Consider the following 24,035-nt stretch of genomic DNA (forward strand, 5'->3'; position numbering starts at 1 on the left):
GTTTAAAAGCCTTTGGTACAACATTTTTTTTTACAACACTTTGCCAGTTTGAAGCTGCCACTGCTGCCGTACAGATAATATGTTGGCAATGTATCAAAATCGCCTGCGAGCTGCTCACAAGTGGACATTAAAAGGAGGCCATGATATCCTGTGCAAGATAAGACCAATGTACGCCAGTGCCCTGACCAAATTAACTACCTGCAATAAATAGGCAATATCCTTTGCAACAAAACATGGCCTCCTTTCAAACGAGCCACATTCAGCTTAATGGAGCTACCCTCTATAAAGATTTTCAAATAAATCTTTGGCCTTAAGAGTGCTGTTCATTTTACAAGGTCCCTGACGTACGCCTCTTAGAAATTATCGGGCCCCATTACCATTTGGCCGCTTTATTTATGTATTCATTTTATTATTCATTCCTAGCTCCTTTTTATTTCTTCAGTTGCATTTATCTCAAATAATATGCTTGAAATCCCGAAGAAAATGTATGGGTTAAGGTTTGAACTGCGATAACTAATTCAAGGTGACCCACGGGGAGGAGTGCAGTCTGGAGTCCACGCTCGGGCTGCTGATGGCTTCTCATATTACAGGAGGGCGCTGAATGCCTGTGCTTATAATCACCAGATAAATTAATGAGGGTTTTTAAATTTAATGGAAAAATCCTTTGAAAACTGAAACACTTGTAAATCTAATGGGCCAGTGTTTTATCTCCGCCGAAGATTATGCATTAGCGGCCGCCGCAGCAAGAGTGCTTCACATATTGTGTTGATCTCATATTTCACGTAATTATGGCGGTGCTATTGGTAATTAATTACACCATGTGTCATTGGGAAGAATTAACTTGACAGCAGCTCGTATTTTTAATCGTATGCAATTGCAGTTTTACAATCAATCTGCGCGTGAGCCGAAAATGTGTTGTTTTACAAACATTACATAATCAAGGTCTTGCATTACAATAATAAAATTGATTATTAAAAAACGTATAATAGTTATGATGGTAATTATAGCAGCAATAATATAAATGTGATCATTGTGCTGATTGACAATCACCAGCCATGTTCTGTCCACGTCGACATCTGTCACGTTCTTGCAATGCTACAATCCATCCCACTTTTGCCTATCAGCTGGTCTCATCATCATTCCATTTCTTGGGTGGTTGTCATCTCGTGCACGTTCCCTCTATTGGCTATCATTTCCCACACCTGATTAGCACGGTTGGCTATGCACTGTGCGAAAAAAGTTCAACATAGATACCATTGCATCAACTAGTCTAATCTATCTGCTATCATCCCTCCCCGTGATTAATTCTGCCCAAGCTCACTTTATCTTCTCAACAGTCAGTATATCTTGAATTTGTGTTTCTTCGCCAGCTGCTTACCCTGCATACTTTTCAGATTTTGTTCAATGTTCATTGTTCGAGCCCACGTCATAGCAGGTAGTACTCGGTGTTCTTCCTGAGACACATTGGTGTGTTGATTTTCATAATCACATTATTTTATTAAAGCACTTCATCCTGTTCACACCGACTTGTCCAATTTATCATTTTGATCCCAGTCCACCTTCAATTGAACGCTTTGGAATTTTCCAGTTGTGTTTCTCCATCGGTTGTTTTGTTCAGTGTACTTGTAGGCCATGAGTGTATATTCGCTCGTATTTAACTTTCATTCCACTTTCTAGTCTTCTTTGTAAAGTTTCAAAATTTCGATTTAAAGCTTTCGTGACTGCAGGGATTCATCTTTTTGGTTCTTTCGGTAAAGTCACGTAGAAGGGACATAATAAAATAATAAAAAGAAAACATAATAAAATACAATTCTCACGACGTTTCGGCCACAACGCAAGCAGCCGTCCTCAGGTGAAGAACAGGGCTGTCGGAAAGACAGCATCTGAATGAACACCACCAAGCTTGGCAGCGTATATTTAAGCTGGGTTACTGCTAATCCTATATAATACACGAGCATAATATGACTTTGAGACCCCCCCCCCATCACCTACACATTCCACAAGTAGTGACTAATCCCATATCTGCATTTTCCATAAATATGCTAAATTCCTGTTGATATGCAAATCCCTTTGTCAAGGCTCCCTCCTCCTCTAACCCAGCTTAAATATACGCTGCCAAGCTTGTTGGTGTTCATTCAGACGCTGTCTTTCCGACAGCCCTGTTCTTCACCTGAGGACGGCTGCTTGCGTTGTGGCCGAAACGTTGTGAGAATTGTATTTTATTATGTTTTATTTTTATTATGTTATTATTTCCCTTCTACGTGACTTTACCGAAAGAACCAAGAAGAAGTTTCAAAATATTTTCCTGTCCTTTATTTTCATTGTTGTTATCATGACTATTTTGTCAGTGAATCTGAGATGATTAATCCTGTATGTCTTCATCAAATCCAGTTATCAGAAAATATATTCAAGTGTTGCTGTGAATAGCCTTAGTGAGAATGCATTTACTGACTTGACTCCTGTTCAGGTTTGTAATTGTTTTATGCAATCTCAGTGTAATTGTTCCATCTTTAATAAACGGCTTTGATAATTTCAATGTAGATTATGAGGGCCTTGGTATATGAGCGCTTGGATGACGCATATTTTTCCATTATTCATATTATTTTGTAGACAGTCTTTTGTAGACTTAAAGACTATGAACATGCTTTACAGAAGTGGTTTTTAGTTGAGATGTCAAATGCTGACTAATTCAAGTATATTTGTGTACACACAGTATATCGTCATATATATGTCTCCATGCTCCTTTAAGAAATTTATGGTATTCATTTCTATGGGGCCAATGAAGAAAATGCGAATTTTCCTTTATCATGGATCATTGTCTATGTGGGATAACCATGATCATTTTCCCACACATTTGGAAAAACATTTGAGGCCTAGCTGCAATCAACATTGGAGGGATTTTTGACGTGTGGAAAATCGAGATTTATGATGACCATCTCATGGCAGTGAGGGTCCTCTAATTATGATCATGCTCTGCTGCTGTCAGATGGAGAGCCATACACCTGGTGGGTCGGAAGGACCAATGAGAAGCAGCGATACTGGGGAGGATCAATCCCTGGGGTACAGAAGTGTGCCTGCGGAATCACAGAGAACTGCTCAGACCCCAAGTTCCACTGCAACTGCGACACGGACATGGAGCACTGGTGAGTGGTCTCTGAGTTGGATAAGTACAGTACAACGTCGCATATCCGACTATGGGGCGACTGTGGTATAGGCGCATATGTGAAAAGGACAGATGTGTCAACACCGGCAGAAAATGACAGTTACACTGTGGACAAATACCGTACCTGGTGTGGGCAGTTAGTCGGCCAGTATGGATACATGATGGCCAGATAGTGCGACATTGTACTGCACAATAATATCCCACAATAATATCCCAGATTTATTTAGCAACGTTGTTGGGAATGGCACAACTGCAGCCTTTAAAAGCCAAATGTTTACTATGAGTAGCCAATTGTTGTTATGACATAGCATCCTGAATGTTATTTTGGCTTGTTGCATTGTTTTTTAAGGTATTGCTTTTAAAACATTGGTCTTCTACATATTTCTCTTGCTTTCCACTTACCGAAAGAGCATGTCGATAATGATTTTGCATTCCTTGGTGTAAAACAGAATGCTTTATTACCTTTGTGTATCTGCACACCTTCAAATTCATTTGGGTAATGAATGCATTGACTCCAAAAGGTTACAACATATCTATAACAAGGCTCAATGGAATAATGCAATGAGGACTAATGCTCCACAGCTTATTTCATAACAATAATAATGACCCAAGAAAGTGAAATTCATGAAAATACGATGTAGAAAATTAAAGATGAATACCCTTCCTCCCTCTTGATGGAACCAGTCACTGTTGATGGTATATCTTGCATATAAATAAAATGCATTAATTCAACAAAGCAAGCATGCTCCATTTCCATGTTGAGTCAAACATGGTTAACAATAACGGGAAGAAGGAAACTTTAGACCAGATATTTCGTTAGTGTGCTTGGTGTTGTTAAAGACCCCTCGATAATAATTTCAAGTAGTGGGTGATCTCACAATGTAGTGTTTGTGAAGCGAACCAGAACACAATTCACAACATTTGAACAAAGCTGAACGGGACTCATGTTGAAAATGTCCAAATAAACATAACATAAAAATGTAAACTAGCATCACGCACATCCTTTGAACAACACCCTCCACCTGTCCTTCCCTCCAGCCAGCAAAACTTTTTGTAACATAATATATAGTATGATAAAAATCCAACAATCATGACAAGATTTTTCTCATGTATTATTTCAGTCAACCTTTTCTCTAATTATGATAATCGTTTCCACTTGTAACACGCACAGTATTCTGCCACTCTCGTAGAGAGAGAACAACTCAAAGGCACACGCAACCACAGACAAGTAGGAAGGCAGCCATGCAAGGAGCCGGTGACAATAATTGCCCAATGTCTGCGGTCCTCTATTTGTTCAGGTTTTATAAAAAAAAAAAGTGTTTACTCTTGTTAATTAAAAGCATTGTAAATGGAAAGTTTAGAGAAAAAAAATCTAACAAAAAATAAGCAGTAACTAAATTATAACTATATTTCCCCAAAAAGTGTTTCGTTCATTGTATGCCACGATACGTACACTTTTCCATGCGCTCCTGAAAATTGAGCTCGCTTACACCGGCGTCGTGTCATAATTAAATTTCATCCCAGTTTTCGTTGAACTGCAGGTGAATAGGTTAAGGTGTAGCATTGATGTGCTTTGCCCAGGGGATTATCATCATTAACCTTCTGCATAAAGATCTCCCTTCGCAGCTTGCAAACTAAGGTCATGGAAGTGAAATCTGAATTATAATTACTCCTGGTATCGGTACACTGCTTGTTTGGAGGTAATGTATGTGACAACCTGCATATCATTTTTCCAATGCACCGAATCTAAGCAAGTATTAAAAATAGCACGAACATTTGTTTGGTGATTTAATAATTGATGAATAATTATAATCTGTTATGCCTATTGTGTGCAATTTTTTAAAATATTTTTCGTGCAATGTTCAGACATTGTGTCCGCAAGTCTTTGTAAAAATAGCAGAATGTATTTTTATTTCTGCATTATTCTTTAATCGGTATATTATACATAGCATATTAATGGTAATTTTAGCAGACGGTGTTTGTGTCAGTGTTAGTTCGAAGTCATTCAGTGTTTAGATAATCATACCTTTCAAATGAAAGTACAGGATTTGCACTTTTTGTTCCAGCTGCTGAAACATATTTAGTCTGTGGGAAATGGATTATGGATTATTTTCTTGGTTTGTTTAATGCGTTTGAATAGTATATATTTTTTTATAACACTTTAAAGGGCACCTTGAGTTTTTGATATGCATTCTATATATATAACGTTATCTGAGAGTTGTATGATAGACACATATATATACTGCCTCGTACCCATAATTTTTCAGACACAAGACTTGTGGTTGAATATATTTTTGTTAAATTTTTTTACGTGTTTTTCTTTTGATATTTTAATTGAGTATTTCTGGATATTTTCTGCAACGGTTTAATTAAAAGTGTCTACATAAATGTGGGAGCCATGCCTTGTGCTGTCAGGTTAAAGACATTATTAATGGAAGCGTGCTAGTGACAGTAAATCAACTGAAGTGGTCGCTCCGTTGCGAACGCCAAATTAATAAGCCTTTCATCTGACCTTCGGTTCATGAGTCTGACCCTCATTTGATGCAACTAACCTTCCGACCTGCGAATAATAGGTGAATAAGAAATACTCATGTGAAATTCAATTATTTTTCTTTTGTTAATGTAAAAAGAGAAAGCGATTGGGAGCACAATGCGCATGCTCATTCAGCCCACACGAGTAATACAACCATCGTCTATCTACACTGACCTGTCCTACATGCCAGGAACAAAGAGTTGGCATCCATCCAATTACGCAGGAGTCAGAGCTGTAAATTGTATTATTTTGGCGCAAAACCACTGCGCAGATCTTAAACTAATGAAACGTGCATTGCTGCAGTCAGATGGCAATTACTTGATAAGCATGAGACTGCTTCACTTTATATCGAGTAGAAGCCACTTATCTGTGCCTGTTACAAAGTTATTGTCTACTAAAACCATACACGAATGCTCTATATCTGAATATGGGTTGCAAGTGATACTCAAAAGCATATATTTACCAGGGTGACATTTTACTATACCTTACCTGTGAAAAACAATGCCGCTTCATTATGTAGATTTTTTTGCTGAACAATTGGATGATTACCACAAAGCAACGCGGATTTGTTCTTAAAGAGTGCAGGTGTAATGTAGCTCTCAGAAACACCGTCTTGTTCAGTTACATGTATATTTAGTATGAATAAAGTCTGCCGACTCACTGATAACTTAACGAATAACCGCGATAGACTATATACACTTGGGTAACTTAGGTAGCTCTATTCTGAGACAACATAACTCTAGCGTTCCAAAACTACAAGGTGCCCACTCCAGGATGATGAAGACGACCCGCTTAAAGGTGACGACGGCGACGGCAGTTCTCCCACAACAGCAGCCCAGAGTCCTGGTTCACGCCGGCTTTTATCCCCCTCACGACCCAGCCACGCCCCTATTCTCGAACCCTCTCTCACCGCACCTGGCCCTGTCCGTCTCTGCCCTTATTACAATTCACGACCGTTAGGTCCCTCACGCGACCCTGTCAAATCTTGTCGCATCAATCATTATTAGCGACCACTTAGGTCCCACCGTACCCTAACGTGACCCCTGTCTGTTGCCGTTACGTTAATTAGTAACCATGGCCATGAGGAACCGTCCTGTCCCTACATCACCCCCGTACTGTCCTTACACAGGGAGAGCTCAGCTCGAAAACAACAGCCAGCAACCTTCAGTGGAGATCAATGTGTGCAGTCCTACATAATTAAAAGGGTACTTTACTAAAGACTTTGATGAAAGTCTTTTGCCAGCTGAAAAGTAAATTTAAGAGTCCAAAATATTTGTTATTGTGATGTCCGTACCACTCGTATGTCTATTCCCCCCCCCCCCCGTGCATTCGTATCTGTTGGAACATCGGTGCAAATTGAATGTTATATTATAGAGGGAGGAACATGACTTGTGGCCTCCTGCTGATATTTTAAAGTAGGGGCATTGGTTAGCAGCTCTGGTGTATGCACGTGAGTGTTTGATATAGCCGCCTCTGCGATGGGTCAACACTGCGCCATGTAAAATACGTGCTGCTCCCGCCGAGTTAATGACTTCGATCAGAGACTCCCCTGTCAAGAGTGTCGTGTTAAGGGGGGGAGAGATCGTGTTGCTTCTTTGTCAGGATGGGAAAAAAAGGCTTAATTCTCCCCAGACCGGCAAGGAAGAAATAACGTTGCTGTAACATCTTAGCCCACAACTGTTGTTACAGCAGGGACTGACTGCAAGGCAATGCTAAGTCGCACGTGCGCGCGCGTGCGTCTGCGGGTGCGTGCACGTGTACGTCATTTTGTATGGTGGATGTGCACCGCATTCGCGATCAGCATTTGTTTAACAATTTATCTTCATCGAAAACTTGTTAAATTCATTCATAATCAACGTTTTTGGGTTTAGATCGCGTTATTTCTAAATGTGTCGACACATTTATAAATAACGCGATCTAAACCCAAAAACGTTGATTATGAATAATATTGGTCGCGAAAGCCTACGTGTTAAACTTGTTAAATGAACACTGAAGAATGAGAATTCGTGTAGTTTATACGTTTCTTATAAATGCGGTGTTTTTAATTTACAACGATTTATGTATGTTGAACTTCTTTCACACTGTACATAGCCAACCGTGCTAATTGGCGGTGCGGGGAAAGAACAACAAACTAAATACAAAAAGCAGTTTTAAATAAATGAGTTTTCAAGCATCCAAACGGCCGCAGAAGTGCATCCGAAAGCACGCGATGCAGTGGCCGTCTTTGTTCGATGGCTAGCCAAAATCCGCTGCGGTGATGACCGAAGGTTTTATATATATGTATGTATTTCCCTTGTAGAGTCCAGAAAAATAAGTATGTACGTTTGAAATGTGCCATATTTCTCACATTCAGTCAAATGAATGTCATTTTAATGGGCACTTGCAAAATAAATTCTCAAAAACATATCTGACGCAACAAAATATTTGTTTATTTTAAAAAGGCTTCAGTTCTGAAAGTGAAAACATTCAATATTCATTGTTAGCTTGAGCCCCACTGTCCATGTGTGCACGCAGACAATGAGATGAACAGTTGAACAGATTATTTGTGCACTGTCCGTGATATCAGTGGTACGAATGGGCATAGTTGGCAACAACTTCCATTTTTTCCACTAACGGCGCTTGTGTCAGACTATGTGCACCTTAAGTCTACATGAAGTGTCGAAGGCTCGCTGGCAGGAGGTCACCGGACAGACTCGGGTGCCACGTGTTGACTTACTGAGATGGCTGGCAGATGCACCACCTCTGCCTCCTACTATTCCAACTTGCTGTGTTTTAGCTGCCCCGCACTCTGCTTGTTTTTGTGAGCGTGAACAACCCTTCGCCCTGGCCTATTAATGGTATCACAGTCCTTGACCAGGTCATGTCATTGTTGGCACATGCACACACACGCACGCGTGCATGCACGGAGAGGTGACCTGCTTACAGCTGCAGACAATGGGAAAGTGCGCTGGCTCTTCTCAACGGGTCAATCGCCAGATGCATTGCCATGAGAGTGTTGAGACATTCGAGTGCTTGGTGTCTTGCTAAACTAAATAATCCAGATTTATTACTTTAATCAACCATTAAAATATATATTCAATTTTGATGCCAGTCTCATTCTTGATAGGAACTCTAGATGGTGACCTCCCATCAGTAGAGCTTGAATAAGCAACTAAACATGTAGTATGGTATTTGTGTACAATACTGGAGTATTTAAATATTTTAGTTTTAGCTATACATCTGAATAAAAATAAACCACAATTAACAAACGTGTGCATGTATTACACGTCATATGTAATACATGCACACAGTAGGGCCACTTAACGAGTTCATTTGGTTATTGTGTTGGTAATTCACTTTAAAAGAGGATTTGAGTAAAGAAAAACAACTTTCAAAATCAGGGAAACGTAGAGATGAAGTTACTTAGCGACTTGAAAAGATTGGTCAAATTGCACATAACGACACATGGCCTAAATTTCGATTTAAAGCTTTCGTGACTGCAGGGATTCATCTTTGTGGTTCTTTCGGTAAAGTCTTGTAGAAGGAAAATAAAAAAATTACAATAATTTATTTTATTATGTTTATTTTTATTATTTCATTATTTCCCTTCTCCCTGACTTTACCGAAAGAACCAAGACACATGGCCTGTTTTTAATTGGAATTGACCCTGTCCATTAACCGTCGACGAACCAAATATTAAACTACTACAACGCGCACGATGCAGTCTACATGTTAGAAGCAAGGGGCTCTGCACGTCAAGCAAATGTACCCTAAAAAAATACTTGTTTGACAAATAATCCTTCAAAATTGCCACTGAAAAAAAGTATTTTATTACAATAAAATGTATACTCTTTCAATGTGTGAGATCAAATGCATGGGCTTGCTCTGGCGTGGATTTTCGAGTGCATTGGCACGACGTGCCGTGGCATTATTCGCTGCATCAATTTTAAAGTTGCAACCGACAATTTTGCTGGATTTCAAACCAACAAGTTTAACAGCCTGAGGGCAGATAGCCAGCTCTTCGTCTACAAATGTCAGACAAGTGACGTGGGTTATCGTGACATTAGACATTGCGATACGTAAGAGATGAAGAGCTCTCTGACTGTCTGTGCTGCTGAAGAACAAAGGTAATGTGTGGCAGCAGTTTGCTAATATTAGGCGTTAAAAGTGTCGTTGACACATACACTGCGTGATTGATGTTCACAAGTATATAAAGCTGTAAATGTCAAACAACTACGGTACAATTAAAAAAAACCGAAGGACAACCAGTGACATTGTCGTGCGCTTTAATTGCAAAAAATACATCTTTTATGTATTTCCACAAATAGCCTGCAGCACAAGGTGTAAAGTTGTCATTAATTATGACTACATGACCTGGATGCGATGCACAAAACCCCGATATGTCATGTTTACTCATCTGTATATAGCTCATCAATAAACATATTTTCAGGTCAAACTAAAAGTTATGTTTGAAGCTCATACAAATTAACGTAAAAAAAAATTTGTAACATAAAAATTCTCCTGCATACATTTAATGGTTGTGCTGCACACTTTTCCGATGTGTTTTCGGATTGGACTCCGTGTTGTTCGACGTATTGTCCGACGATTTGCCAAACTCAGTTCCTGAAGAAGCATGTGGAGCGATTCGTCGGACATTATGCCGAACAATATGCGGGCACAATCCGAAAACACACCGGAGAGCAAGGTTCAAATGTTTTCATTTTGTGGAACTCCTTCTCTCTGCCTGATGAAGAAACGCTTGTGTTGCGATCGAAACGTCGTGGGGTTTTGCAATATTTATTATTTATTTAAATTGTATTTTTTCTTATTTTTATTTAATTTTATCAATTTTATTTTTAAAGAATTGTTGAGATTTTTTCACAAACACCATCGCTCTTTATTTTTAACTCTACCTAACCATTGCTTCCAACCTCCCCATTGTTTCCCCAAATGTCGCTGCACTCCAGGAAGGAGGACTCGGGTTTGCTGGGCTACAAACCGCATTTGCCTGTGATGCAGCTGCTCATCGGGGACACTGATCGAGCTCTCTCAGAGGCTGCCTACAGAGTGGGACCCCTCTCCTGCCACGGCGATAGTAAGCAGCAGCAGAGCCGGCGCACGGGCACATGGCACACGCCGCACGGCGCAGCGCAGCGCAAAGCCACCACTGCGGAGAAGGCAGACAGCAACTGCTTTTAGGTTTTTACCCTTTAAACTGGTACAAAACTGACACCTTTATACAAGGCATCATGTTTGCAATAACCACAACACAAGCAGTCAAAATGCAAACAAAAAGAAACAACTCTGATAATGGTAATGCTATGCACTGTCCTTGAAGTTGATTGGTCCACACCCGAGACAGCTTTTCTTAGAGCCTAGTCTCCATTGGTGGTGGACCAGATGACGCCAAAAGGCGTACAACTAAAAAAAACCAGCGCACTATCAGAGTATGGAGAGCTCGGGGAAAGCATTTACACTATGAGACCTCCTTTACCAGTGGCAAAATATAGTAGTAGGTTTTTACCCTTTAAACTGGTACAAAACTGACACCTTTATACAAGGCATCATGTTTGCAATAACCACAACACAAGCAGTCTAAATGCAAACAAAAAGAAACAACTCTAATAAAGGACAGTGCATATCATTAACATTATCAGAGTTGTTTCTTTTTGTTTGCATTTTGACTGCTTGTGTTGTGGTTATTGCAAGCATGATGCCTTGTATAAAGGTGTCATTTTGTACCAGTTTAAAGGGTAAAAACCTACTACTATATTTTGCCACTGGTAAAGGAGATGTCTCATAGAGCAACTGCTTTTGCTTACAAATTCGAGAGAGAGAGAGGACCACGTTGTTCTAATGAAAGCTCGGTAATCCTCCTGGCAACACGTGGAGAATGCGGGATTTAGATTTTGATGGAGTACCGCTGCTCTCCGTTCGATCTCTGGCACTCACGAGTAGTTGTAGAAGACTTTGTTTGATTTTAATTGCCTGTTTAAAACTGGCGATGTAGGGAAGATCTTTCATGAAGAGAGCAAAGGCTGCGCATGCCATTTGAGTAAAACGAATACTGTACGTGCTCCACGAAGTAACTCCCCATTTGTTTTGCAGGTACATTTTTTTGCAAGTATCTACACGAAGCTCGGTAGATTGCGGTATACATAATGATGTACATTTAACAGCAGGCTGACATAAAGCATCATAAAAGACACGTGTCTTGACCTCTACGGCAGTAAAGATATCTGCAGTGTACACATTTTACGTCTGACAGTTACAGTCCTCATACAGTCTCTGTTTTTATTTTATTTTTTTACGTGGCCGTGCAGTGTTTTTCATGCTGATAAGTGACCAGCTACTGCTAATGTGGTGTTTATGATGCATTTTTTTCGGCAGATAATTGCTGATAATTCAACATGATTAGATTTATAATGCCTGCCTTAAAGTGGGTTCTGTATGAATGTGTTATGAATCGCTGCTTAACATACCATTTACACAGCGGTGCTGATAAATCCATGTTAAAGGCGCCCCGTGGTGTCAAGTGGCGTCAAGTGGCAATGTGCTTAAAGTATCTCGAATGGGTAACCAGGTGATCTATTGGGGAGTACCATTGCCCTTGATCCAAGAGTGTTCTCATTCAAATCCAACCTTGGCTCCATTCTAGTAAAGAACCACGAAAAGCATCATTATGAAATGAGCAGTAAGCAACTGTACAATTTGTACGTATGTAAAAAAAATCCCGTAACACAAGCCTCATTATGGGGGCAGCAGTGTTGGAGCGGCTAGGGAGCTGTTTTGTGAACCTGACAAGGAAAGTCTGATTCCCGGTCATGGCTAAAATCAGTGATGAGTGACACCTGAATTGGACCTGGGCCTCCCCTTGGTCGACTCTGCCTTGAATGAGTACCCGGTGCAGTATATAAACATGAGCACTTGGGAGGCAAATGGTCGATCATGATACTTGCCACATTTTTGGCCTTAATACGTTGGTTCTCAATCGTAAAAAAAAATGTACAATGGTAATAAATACATAGGTTTGATGGAACAAAGTAGTTGTACTAACGTGCCTTTGCTTAATTTGTGTTTCGATGATTTACCTTCTCAAAAAATCTGGGATGTCTCGCATCCACAAAAATGGCATCTCACACTCCCAGGGATTGTGTGCACCCCAGGTTAAGAACCACGGCCTTAATAGGTGCTCGCCAACAGTACTTGTCCAAACAGTTTGTATACGCTTATGGGGACCTTAGTCTATGTTTTGTTAACGTATCTGCAGGTTGTTAAGAATACCCCTATCTCCGTGGGCATCAAAAGGACAACTGGTTCAAATTTGTTCACTAAACAACCTCAGATGGTATCAAGGGAATGTGTTTTAAAGACACCATCACACGGAAACTACTGAAAAAGCTTGCTGTCACAGTCACAGCACAGGGATATATTTTACTGTCCAGTACTATATGAGCTTGCTGATGCTGCCACCTCGGATTAGTGTTTTTTAGATGACGTGGAACGAACATTGTCTTTTTGACGCCAAACAACAAACCTGCACACATTAATTACAGCCAGCGCGGCACAACATTGTGACCCCACACTAGGTGGATTTGAAGTCATATTTTTTCTTTAGCTCTGTCGGAAGCATCAAAGGGGGGGTCAACATTAATATCACTCCGGCAGAGGTGGTGGCAAATCTCGAGGATGGAAGGAAAAGACGTGAGGAGGAGAGGTCTATGTTCATGGAGAGTTCCATGTTTATTCTAGGTTCCATCCTAGAACAGTTACAGCTGCATGCAACGACATTGGGGGGCAAATCAGTAATAGTTGTTTGTCAGTACATGAGTGTAAGTCCATGTGTGCCTATATCCGAAGTGTGCCTGTATCCAAAGTAGGCCTTTGTCATCCCACCGCCAGTATAATGTTGCTTATATCGCAGCTGTACTTACATACAGCTATTTCTGTACAATATTATTATATTTGTTCTCCACAGTGATAAATACTGCACAGCAGTGCTCTTCTTTGCAAGTCCCATGGGCCACTGGCGGCACCCTGGTGGCCTTTAGTGCGGCCCCTGACGTGCGGCCCCCAGTGCTGTCAAACCCAATGGTTTCAAATGTGTGGCGGCGTTCACACCGATGTCCTATTGAAAATTAGTGAAGAACACTGCTGTACAGCATTAGACGCTGTGCATGCATCCGTTCGTACAAGTGTGGGTGTGCGCACAATTTCAGCCAATTGTTACCAATTAACCAAGAGCAGCTTACAGACCATTCTCAGCTCTGATGTTAAAACGCGGGGAATAACCAAATAATTACAGAAAATAAATAATTGCAGTCGTAGTGATTAAATGGTTACACAAGCGCGCCGCGGCCCACGTAGCAGCAGCGGTGGCGTGTGTGTGCTTTTGAGGATTGCGTGGGCAGTGGAGGGGGGGGGAGATGAGCACAAACATTGTATCCCACCCTGGGGAAGACGCTGTTGCGCATCCTCATTGAGCTCGGCGGTCCGCCTGCTCGCTGGAGAGACGGTCACTCTGCATCCTGTTCCTCTTATCCCTGACCACGCTCTGGCGTTTTTCGGCACTTGGCTTGCAAGGGCCCGTTTGTCAAGGAAACCTGGTTGTCTCCGATAGACTCCTATCTCGTATTCACATCTCGATTCCCCTTACCCCCTTTGCGCCTGATCCATTGTGTCAAAGCTTTGGAACACAAACAGAATATCTATTTCAAAGTACGTAATATGGGGAAAAAAGTACTTTAGCTTCAGAGCTCCTCCTGTTGGATTTAAAAGAAAGACGATGTGTTGAATAATTTCCAAATACAAAGTGTATTTGTCATTGTGGCCGAACTGTGTTTGTCGATGGTGTGTTATCATGCTGTCTCTTGCACACTGTACAAGAATATAAAAAAAATAAGAGTGTAATCTTCTACCAGTTTGCCATTTTCACAAAATTATCATGTGAAGCTCGACCTCTTGATATATTGATACGTGACGTGTATTCAATACAATGTTTACCAAATGTATGGTATAATTACGTCTTTGTACACAGTAACCTAAAAATACAAAGGTACCTCGAGTGATGGATCTCAACTGCAGAGTAGCTCACTTGCTGAAACAATAAATGCTGCTGGATAATTTTGGTCTGGAAACAGAACGGAGTTCTACTTGTATTGTGCAAGAGTTTTCTAAGGCTTACAGAGTGCTAATCGTACAGTATATAATATCTAAAAAAATTATAGGTCAGGAAAGATCTCACCAAAAGATGCTTCTCCAACCATAGTAATTTCATCGCCAGACATTTTGACAGATGAAATTACAACAGTTGGAGAAATGTCTTCTTGGGAAGATCCTTCCTGACCTATTATTGTTTAGATATTAAGTCGAAGTCCCAACTGCCACAGAATGTTTTTAATCCTACAGTTCACCAGAGGACTGTGACACAGAAAAGTATGAAGGAAAGGGATGGATTAGTATAACCTATATGACAAATTAAACAAGCATATATAATACTACACTCGTTTCTGAATGTTGTTGACTTGTGCATGCACAAGGAAGGTAAAAATGGGTTTTTGGGGTCAAATGGGGACTGCCAACAGGGCCTCATTTAAACTTTGTGATTATAGCCTCTGAGTGTCATTCAGAGACTATAATCACATGGCCTCTTTAGCCATAGGTCTTGTCAAGTGGAGAGATACAACCCCCTATATTAATCGCTTTTTGGCCAAGATGATCAGACAACTCACACGATGGGTAAAATAGCTTTAAAATAAAATAGATCAACTGGAAATATTTTGCTTTAAATGTGAAAAATAATAATATCAGAAAATGCAGCACTTTTCAAGGTACAACAGCAGTTCCATTTATTTTTAAAATGTGTTTTAAATTACGTACGTGACCTTGGCTCATGGGCATTGGTATTACGAGCAGATATATACCATTATACTCTTTGGTTCTTTCGGTAAAGTCACGTAGGTATAAAATAAAATACCTACGTGACTTTACCGAAAGAACCAAAGAGTATGGATTCCTGCAGTCACGAAAGCTTCAAATCAAGATATAACATTATACTTTTGTGCCACCTGTGTATGGACGCCTCAGGACACTTCTGGAATTCAGTGCTGTTCACGACGCCAAGTTCCTACCTGCATTTCCCACCAATTCGAGCCGAGACCAGCCTGGACATCGCGTTCTTTTTCAAGACGACGACTGACTCCGGCGTGATCCTTGAGAACATGGGGGCGAGCGACTTCATTCGTGTGCAGCTCAAGTGTGAGTTTCCGATTTGCAGATTCATGCGTGCACACAAATGACAAAGATCCCCCGTATAGCCTTAACAGACTGTTGAGGCAAGTGCTGTTAGTAAGCACTGAGGGGGTGGGTGGACAGCACCACGCCCGACCGCCTTTGTCTCCCCAGTGGCGATGTTTACACACTGGACCAGGTACTCATTTGAGGCTGAGTCGATCAAGGAGCGGCTCAGGACCGGTTCAGATAATCGTTAACTGATGTTGGCCGTGAGCGGGAATCGAACTTGGGTCGCCGGGTTCGTAGTGCAGCACGTTAACTGCTAAACTACCGCTGCCCACTTCGACATGATTATGAATGATCGCCAGTGTGATGAGCTGGCATTTAAGGAGGGGACCGATTTTCACCATTCCAGGTCACAATTTAGAAGTTATATATATTTAAGATTATCGTGAATATATTGCCTCTAGTGGCTACAGGAGGTCGACATGTATAAAAATAAATGTAACATTCATAAATAAATACAGTTGAAAAAATATGTAATTCTTATTCATGCAATTCGTGTACGAATTCATTTTAAACATTAAATCAATACATTGTTACTTGCCTATTGATCATTATAATTTCATGTTAGTGTATTATTTTTTAACTTTTCACAAATTAGCACTCATCAAAATATTAAACGACGACCAAAGATATTTTTCTTATTAAGCTGTCAAATTATATTTTAACCATTACATAATGGCATTTATATAAATAAATCACACGACTTCTGTGTGGCCAACCCCACTGAACCCTTGCCCTCTCCCCGTCCCCCGTGAAAACAGATACTGCTCCGTGTTGCGGTGAGGCCCCGATGTAGCCTGTTCCTACCCATCGTCATCTTTCCTGTCCTCTTGGCTCCCATTTTTCAATTCCCTTTCCATCTTTCATTAAATTCCCATTGTTATATGCCTTCACTCTGCTCCCCTTCCAGTGCTGGTGGGCCACGGGTAAAACATTGCCAGTATAAATATAACACATTACTGATATTGTGAGTGCTTACAGAATACAATTATTGCCACAATTTCAATTGAAGAGTCAACTCTATTTTTTTATAGTTCAATGCAAAAGATAGATTCCTGATATTTCGATAAAAATATATATTTACGTCGGTCACTCCTACTGTTGCACTCAACACTACACCCCATTATATGCCATACCAGATTTAGGGTGATTCATTTAATTACATTTATTAAAATAGTTCAGCCGCTTAATTAGAGAAATGTGTTTTTATTACCATAGTATAACAAAATTATAACAAAATTATACTATACTAAGAAAACATTGTCACTACCTGTTAGCAGTAATTTTGAAGACAGATGCCCAAGTCACAAATTGTCTTTTCACATTGGGATAGTTTAAAAGAATAAAAGCACACGTTTAAGCACAAATGCAGAAAATGGTGTGAAATGTATTACATCAAAGGTCTGTTCATTAGACCCTGAAGGAATATGTTGTAACAATCACAGGCTCTGAATTAATTCCACAGAAATTGCTCAAAGTAATTTCATTGTACGCAGAAACTGAGAACAGACATGTACCAGAGACACCCGGTGCCACATGGTTCATTATCCATAATAGAGGTTTTAAGACTGAAACAGGAGGATTTCTCCACAACTCTGGCAGTCGCCTGATGAGGCTGGTTGGAATTACCGGCGAAAAGTCGTGCTCGAATTGTAAATGTTGTGGGTTTACTCTCCAACACACCGGTGTGCTAAACTAGTAACGAATTGGAATCTTTCATTCCATGACAAACCTTACAAAAACCTTACCTTACTAATTGGCTGTGGTGGCGGGTTTAACATTTATATTTATGCGATGTTACCCAAAAAACTATTATGGATAATATTGGTCGTGAAATCTATGTGTTAAAATGGTTTATTATTATATAAGTGAAAAAACTAATTCTGCTCATTAAATACAGTACATATATAACCTCAATCTCTAACAAAAATGTACGTAGAAACATCTCATGCTGAGCAGATCCAGTTGCCATATACCACATACCAGCCATACAATACAACATGGATCTATATTGAGTTGAAACGTGACTGAATGGCAGAAACGGTGGCCATAGGACTTGAGAAAGTTAACAACACGGATCATGGGGTGAAGGCGTTCTAGACTGCTAGAGCAGGAACTGCGGGGTAAAGGAAGAGCGTTTCAGCCCATGAGGGATGAATTTTCCCTAATGAAAGGTTGACTGGTGGCTTCCATTGAAAGCCTTGATTGTAGGAGCATAGATTGCAGAGAGTGAGATTATAGGGGAGAGATAGGCAAGGATGGGTCCATAAAGGATCTTGAAAATTACGAGTTTAAACTTAAAATTGAGGTACAGGCCACGCGATTGCAGTACTGGAGTTATGTGGTGTCATTTATGGGTATGAGGGAGAATTCTGACAGCGGCATTTTGGACAATCTACCTACGGACGTATATATGTTTTGATCCATAGGAGTTGGATATGCATTGCTTTTTCTTCCTTCAAACATCAAAAGCAGCGATGGCATGGGCATTTATATAAATAATAATTATAATAACAATGATATTATTGCATACTGCAGCCCCGCACGAAGTGAGCTTCAGCTTCGACGTTGGCAATGGCCCAGTGGAGATGGCCGTGCGCTCGGAGCAGCCGCTCAACGACGAGGAGTGGCACGTGGTAAGCGCCGAGCGGAGCCTCAAGGAGGCGAGCCTGCGCGTGGACCTCCTGCCCCGCGAGCTGGTGCCTGCACCCGCACAGGGCCACACCAGCCTGCAGCTCAGCAGCCAGCTCTACGTCGGTAGGAACACGCAACCACACAATGCGTTTCTTGCGCCTTTAGATCAATTCCGAAGTAAAATCTGCAGTGTCCTATTTTAGCGTTGTAGGTTGTTTTTTTTGCAGCCACTCACAATCCAAGTGAGTGCCACGGTGGAGAGATGTTAACTCCCTCGGCTCGTATGCAGGAGGTTGTGGGTTCGATCCCGACCCTGATGCCTGTATATTTGGAGTTTGAATTGTCTCCCTCCATATTTAGAAACATGCATTTTAAGTTTTTGGCTGTTATACATTTCCACGTGATAAGCCACTTTCTTGAGCTATCATTTGCGGCCAGGGTCACTTTTGAAAAATTTGTCTCAGTGGGCCTTAACTGGTAAAATATTTTTTTGTTTTTTAGTTGACGTGTTGTTTTCCAAATAAGGCTGCATTTCTTCTCCCAAGCATTTGGCATGCACTGCTGCAGCTTCAGGACTTGAACAAGATGTCACAGAAATTTGGGCTTTAAAATGTTTGCTGTCATTATTTGAGTGGGTCGTGGGTATAAAAGTCTGCAATAACATTGAGTTAGCCTATTTCAATTCAATGTCACTGTTCGTTGATGATTTATCATTCTTGTTGTTGTGTTATTATTAAATTTGTAAAACATGTGCTTATGTCTATGTTGCCGAGCTTAGAACACAACAATAAAGCTTGTTATATGACATTCTCATTGAGGGTGTAATAATGCATTGATTGATCAATGAATATCGATTGCATTGCTCCTGATACATAACTCAAACTGCACACATAAGATTCGATGTTTTTTTTATATTCGTGTTTGGTTCATGCAATGGGTTCTGTTGACCCCTGCAGCCACTAGTGGCCACTAAATTCAACCCAACACAAAAAGAAGAATTTATCTTTGAATCAAATTGCGCCACCCCTTGACTTGCGATAATTCATCAAACCACCTGCTAATTCACATCACACAATCGTACTGTAGCACGCAAACAACGCGATGAACGGACATCGTTTCCCCCTTCGCCCCACGCGCACGCTCCATCACTGCGCCAGGATCCTCCGTGTCCGGCCACAGCGGCTTCCTGGGCTGTGTGCGCTCGCTGCGCATCAACGGCGCAACGCTGGACCTGGAAGAGAGAGCACGGGTCACGCCGGGTGTCAAGCCAGGCTGCTCGGGGCACTGCCGCAGCTACGGCTCACTATGTCGCAACGGGGGCCGCTGCATCGAGCGGTATAATGGCTACTCGTGCGACTGCTCCACATCTTCCTACAACGGACCCTCCTGCACAAATGGTGCGCATACATGTGTGTGTGTCTCTCTCTGGGTCGACTCAGCCTCAATTGAGTACCTGGTGCAGTGTGTAAACATCAGTATTGAAGAGACAAAGGGGGCCAAGCATGGTACTGGCTACCCACCCCCTTCTGTGCCGTGCCGGCATTCACAGGCGCTCGCCTTTTGTAAGCAGCATAAGAGATATAGTAATGGTCATACAGAGTTAGACAAGATTGATAAGGGGTGAGGTTGGGGTTTGTCCTTTACAGGGTAATTGGAATGCTGTTGAAGTTCATTCTTATTAGCGAAGGCAGGTTTAAGTTTAGCTAATCTCCACATGATTCTGAACACACGCAAATGCTTTAACGAAGTGCTTGGAAATTGATGGCTGAAGAAGAATAATGTATTAATATTCCCCTCCGTGGTTGTGTATTTTATTTTTTAAATTACCTGAGAAGCCCTTAGTGCTTCCCATACCAAGCTTGTGTTTCTCCTCAGAGGTTGGTGGTTTTTTCGAGCTTGGAACATGGATTCAATACGACCTTTTGGGAGATGATGACGACGACGAGGAGGGTGATAATGAGTTTTCAACTCCCAAGCGGGATCCGAGCAACATTGCACTTTCGCGCGAGAGCAAGCCGTGGAAGGAGCGAGTGATGCTACCGCTCGGCAAGTCCGCGGGGACGTACGTGAAGGAGGCCGTGGCTGTGGCGATAAGGGAGCTCCCCTTGGAGGACTCTTTGCCCGGGGAGACGGTGCTGCTGAGCTTCAGCACCACGAGCGTGCCCGCGATCCTCCTCTACGTCGGCACCGACTCGTGGGAGTACTTCGCCGTGCTTCTGCAGGAGGACGGTGAGCCGGAGCGGGGGCGGGGTTGGCAAGTGCCAGGATTGGCTCTGACCATGGTGGTGGCTTTTTATTTGTTACTCACTCAACCTAGGCCTGACAATTAAAGCCTCATTGATGATTTCTGCAATGGCAGCAATGGCCAAGCACCACTTTACAAATATTGCCCCAATTATATATCTATGTATGTTAGTGAAGGGTTAGATATGACAAAAACATTTCAGAATGCTGTATGTTACGTAACATTGTGACAAGCCATGTCCACAAACCTTCCACTGCTACCTTAAAAAGCATTTGAATCACTCCATCTGAGGACGTCGTTGGTTCAGAAGCTGTGGGTGGCATGCAGGAACAGTTTGTGACTCCATGTTGAGGTGGCGACAAGTCCACACTCTCCAGTTTTCATTGTTTGGTGATAACGTGCGTGTAGGTGGACTCGTTGATAAATGAAACACAAAGGCAACGTGTGCCCATAATGTGCCAGTGCTTGCACTAGACCAGTTCTTCTAGAAAGCTACATGAGCTGCATGCAATCCGTCTGGTGGAGAAAGTACTGATAATGAAGCCACTGCCACACATTACGATTGATCTGAGTCTATGGGTTTCTATTTGAATCTGAGAGTTTTTATGCGAGAAAACATGGATGAATAAGCCACTGTCAGCAAAATGTGATTTCCAAATTGAACTATATATGTCCATAGATCTCTGTGTGAGTTTTGCGAGTCTCTATCGAAATCTATAGGCGTCTATGTGAGTCTCTATCCCAGTTTTTAAATACCACCTGACGCTGGTAAGTTCGAGATGAACTTTGTTGCCTCATCATTCTGGAGCTCTGGAGCTCTGAAACGGCCTGGTGGAGAGTGCATTTCATTGTTTCTGTTTGGCTTGCAGGCAGACTGCAGATCCGCTACCAGCTGGGGGGAGAGACAGAGGCCATTTATATGGAACCACGCAACCTGGCCAATGGGCAGCCACACGGCCTGAATGTAACTCGGCATGGACGGGAAATCTCTGTGCAGGTGGGTGTTACATGGGGTTTCCACCTGTCCTGCTTTTTCTAGGATCGCCCTCAATTTTAGAATGCTATCCTGGGACATCTATAAGTCTATCTAGGACATTACAAGTCCTGGTTTTCATCAGCTGTGTAATAATTCACCACTCCAGGCAATGCAGTCACATTTAGCTTTTACCTGTTCAGGATACTGTGAGAAATTCATCTTCACATGATATGACCCAAATTTGTCCCTATCTCAAAGGTGGCCAACCCATGTATAACATGTAGAAATGGCAAATGTTAGTGCTAGTGCCATTGGTGTAGCATGGTTGGGCATGGGCCTGTGAAATGTTCCTTCCTCTTCGTAGGCCGGCACCCACGGCCCTCTGGCCTGCGAAACCTGCACACTGATAGCTATGCCACTTGGATCGAGCACAAAACCTAGGATGAGCAAGTGCCAAAGTTATTCATGTTCTTCACGTAGCACAGACAGTGAATTGTAGGTATTTTTATGGATATGCGACATCATAAGTCTCAAGTACATTTCTGGCTATCCGTGATTAAGATGAATACTTACAGCTTTATCCGAAAATCCTAAACTTTTAAAATGTAACGGGCTCCAATTTGCATTCAATTATAAATCCGTCCTTTTAAATACAAACATTAAAAAAACTTTTAATATTTTCTAAATTTCTGTTTCTTCTAATCACTCATTTTGTCTTGCTGGGAGCCAGCTGGATCACTACGCAGCAGCCACGCACCGGCTTCATGCCCTGCAGATGCACTACACAGCCTCTGTGATCTACCTTGGCAAGGTGCCCGGTAAGCAGCATGACCAATAATTGTGTTCACAATCCCATGGCACGTGGACACCAATTCTGCAATTTTTCACTTCTGAGCTGAAATTGTTGGGCGAAGATTTAGGATTAGCCCTCGCAACGATGATACAGTTGTAATTATATGAGGAATGTTTCTTTTCTTCTTAGTTTTGGGGTGGTTTTGACTTGAATAGATGACTTAATTAACGATTAAAGTGTCGCTAGAATTTCCTTTTTTTAGTTTAGCTCTGTATAAGCATTTATATAATATAACTATATTATGTAACATTGTTGCAGATATTCGATTTAAAGTGGTTTTACATACAAATTAATTTACCTATCTTATATTGCTCTTCGCTCTGGATAAAAGTAATTTATTAAATCATTTATTAAATCAGTGAGCTGCTCTATCAGATTAATTATTGTTAAGTAGCAAGCAAACATCATCGATGTGGGATGAATTTATTAAAAAGCATTTTATTAAAATTAAGTCAAATGTTTATATTCATATTCTTGGTTCTTTCGGTAAAGTCACGTAGAAGGGAAACAATACAATCATAAAAATATAAAACAATCAAACTCTCACGACGTTTCGACTGCAACACAAGCAATCATCATCAGGTGTGAAATCCACAGCAAGAAATTTTGAAAAAAGTGGCGGTTTTTTCAAATTTGCAGTCGAAACGTCGTGAGAATTTGATTGTTTTATATTTTTATTATTTTATCGTTTCCCTTCTACGTGACTTTACCGAAAGAACCAAGAATATGAATCCCTGCAGTCACGAAAGCTTTAAATCAAAATTCTATTGTTTATATTAAACATTATTTTCACAATAAACTTGCAATATATTTCACCAGGCTCACTGTTCATGAACTCTTGAAAGTGCTTGCACAAAGGATAGTAACATCTCATCCTGTGTTCTTTGGAATTTATATAACACTTTGTGTTTTTAATGTTTATGTAATGAACGCATGATATATTCATATGTATTGTACATTTTTTGCACAAAGCCCTTTCTTTGTAAGGTGCACAATATTGGAAACGTCATTAGCCACACTTTACCGGACACGGTACCTGTTCTCCACGCACGTTGGGTTTTTTCTTATTGAGAAACTGCCTTCGTTTAGAAGCACCATTGATTGCAGTGCTGCTATACATTGGCTTTGTGAGAGGGAACTTACGATGGCATCTATTGCATTGAGAACAAGGTTCAATTGGTGAGCGATCTCTGGGGAAAGGTGCCTCGCTACAGGGCTAGAAAGGAGAGCGAGTATTCCTTAATGAGGGGGGGGGGGGGGTATTTTTCGAACCAGCCAAAGCAGATGAGAGAAAACATTACCTCTAACCCCCACCACCAGCCCTCTTTCATTATATATCACCACCTCCTCAAT

At 41.2% G+C, this 24,035-nt stretch overlaps 1 protein-coding gene across 1 annotated transcript in view; it reads left to right on the top strand.

The window, feature by feature from the left end:
- Positions 1–24,035, top strand: part of CNTNAP2 (contactin associated protein 2) — a 151,625-nt gene that overhangs the window by 122,300 nt on the left and 5,290 nt on the right. The window contains exons 14-21 of the mRNA XM_078860254.1: positions 2,987–3,143; positions 10,643–10,770; positions 15,762–15,932; positions 18,513–18,731; positions 19,766–20,005; positions 20,484–20,837; positions 21,723–21,850; positions 22,560–22,647. Of these exons, the coding sequence (XP_078716380.1) occupies positions 2,987–3,143; positions 10,643–10,770; positions 15,762–15,932; positions 18,513–18,731; positions 19,766–20,005; positions 20,484–20,837; positions 21,723–21,850; positions 22,560–22,647 (1,485 nt within the window). The remainder of the gene's footprint in view (positions 1–2,986; positions 3,144–10,642; positions 10,771–15,761; positions 15,933–18,512; positions 18,732–19,765; positions 20,006–20,483; positions 20,838–21,722; positions 21,851–22,559; positions 22,648–24,035) is intronic.

The sequence above is a fragment of the Lampetra fluviatilis genome, chromosome 10 (assembly GCF_964198595.1).
Source record: "Lampetra fluviatilis chromosome 10, kcLamFluv1.1, whole genome shotgun sequence".
NCBI classification, from domain to species: domain Eukaryota; kingdom Metazoa; phylum Chordata; class Hyperoartia; order Petromyzontiformes; family Petromyzontidae; genus Lampetra; species Lampetra fluviatilis.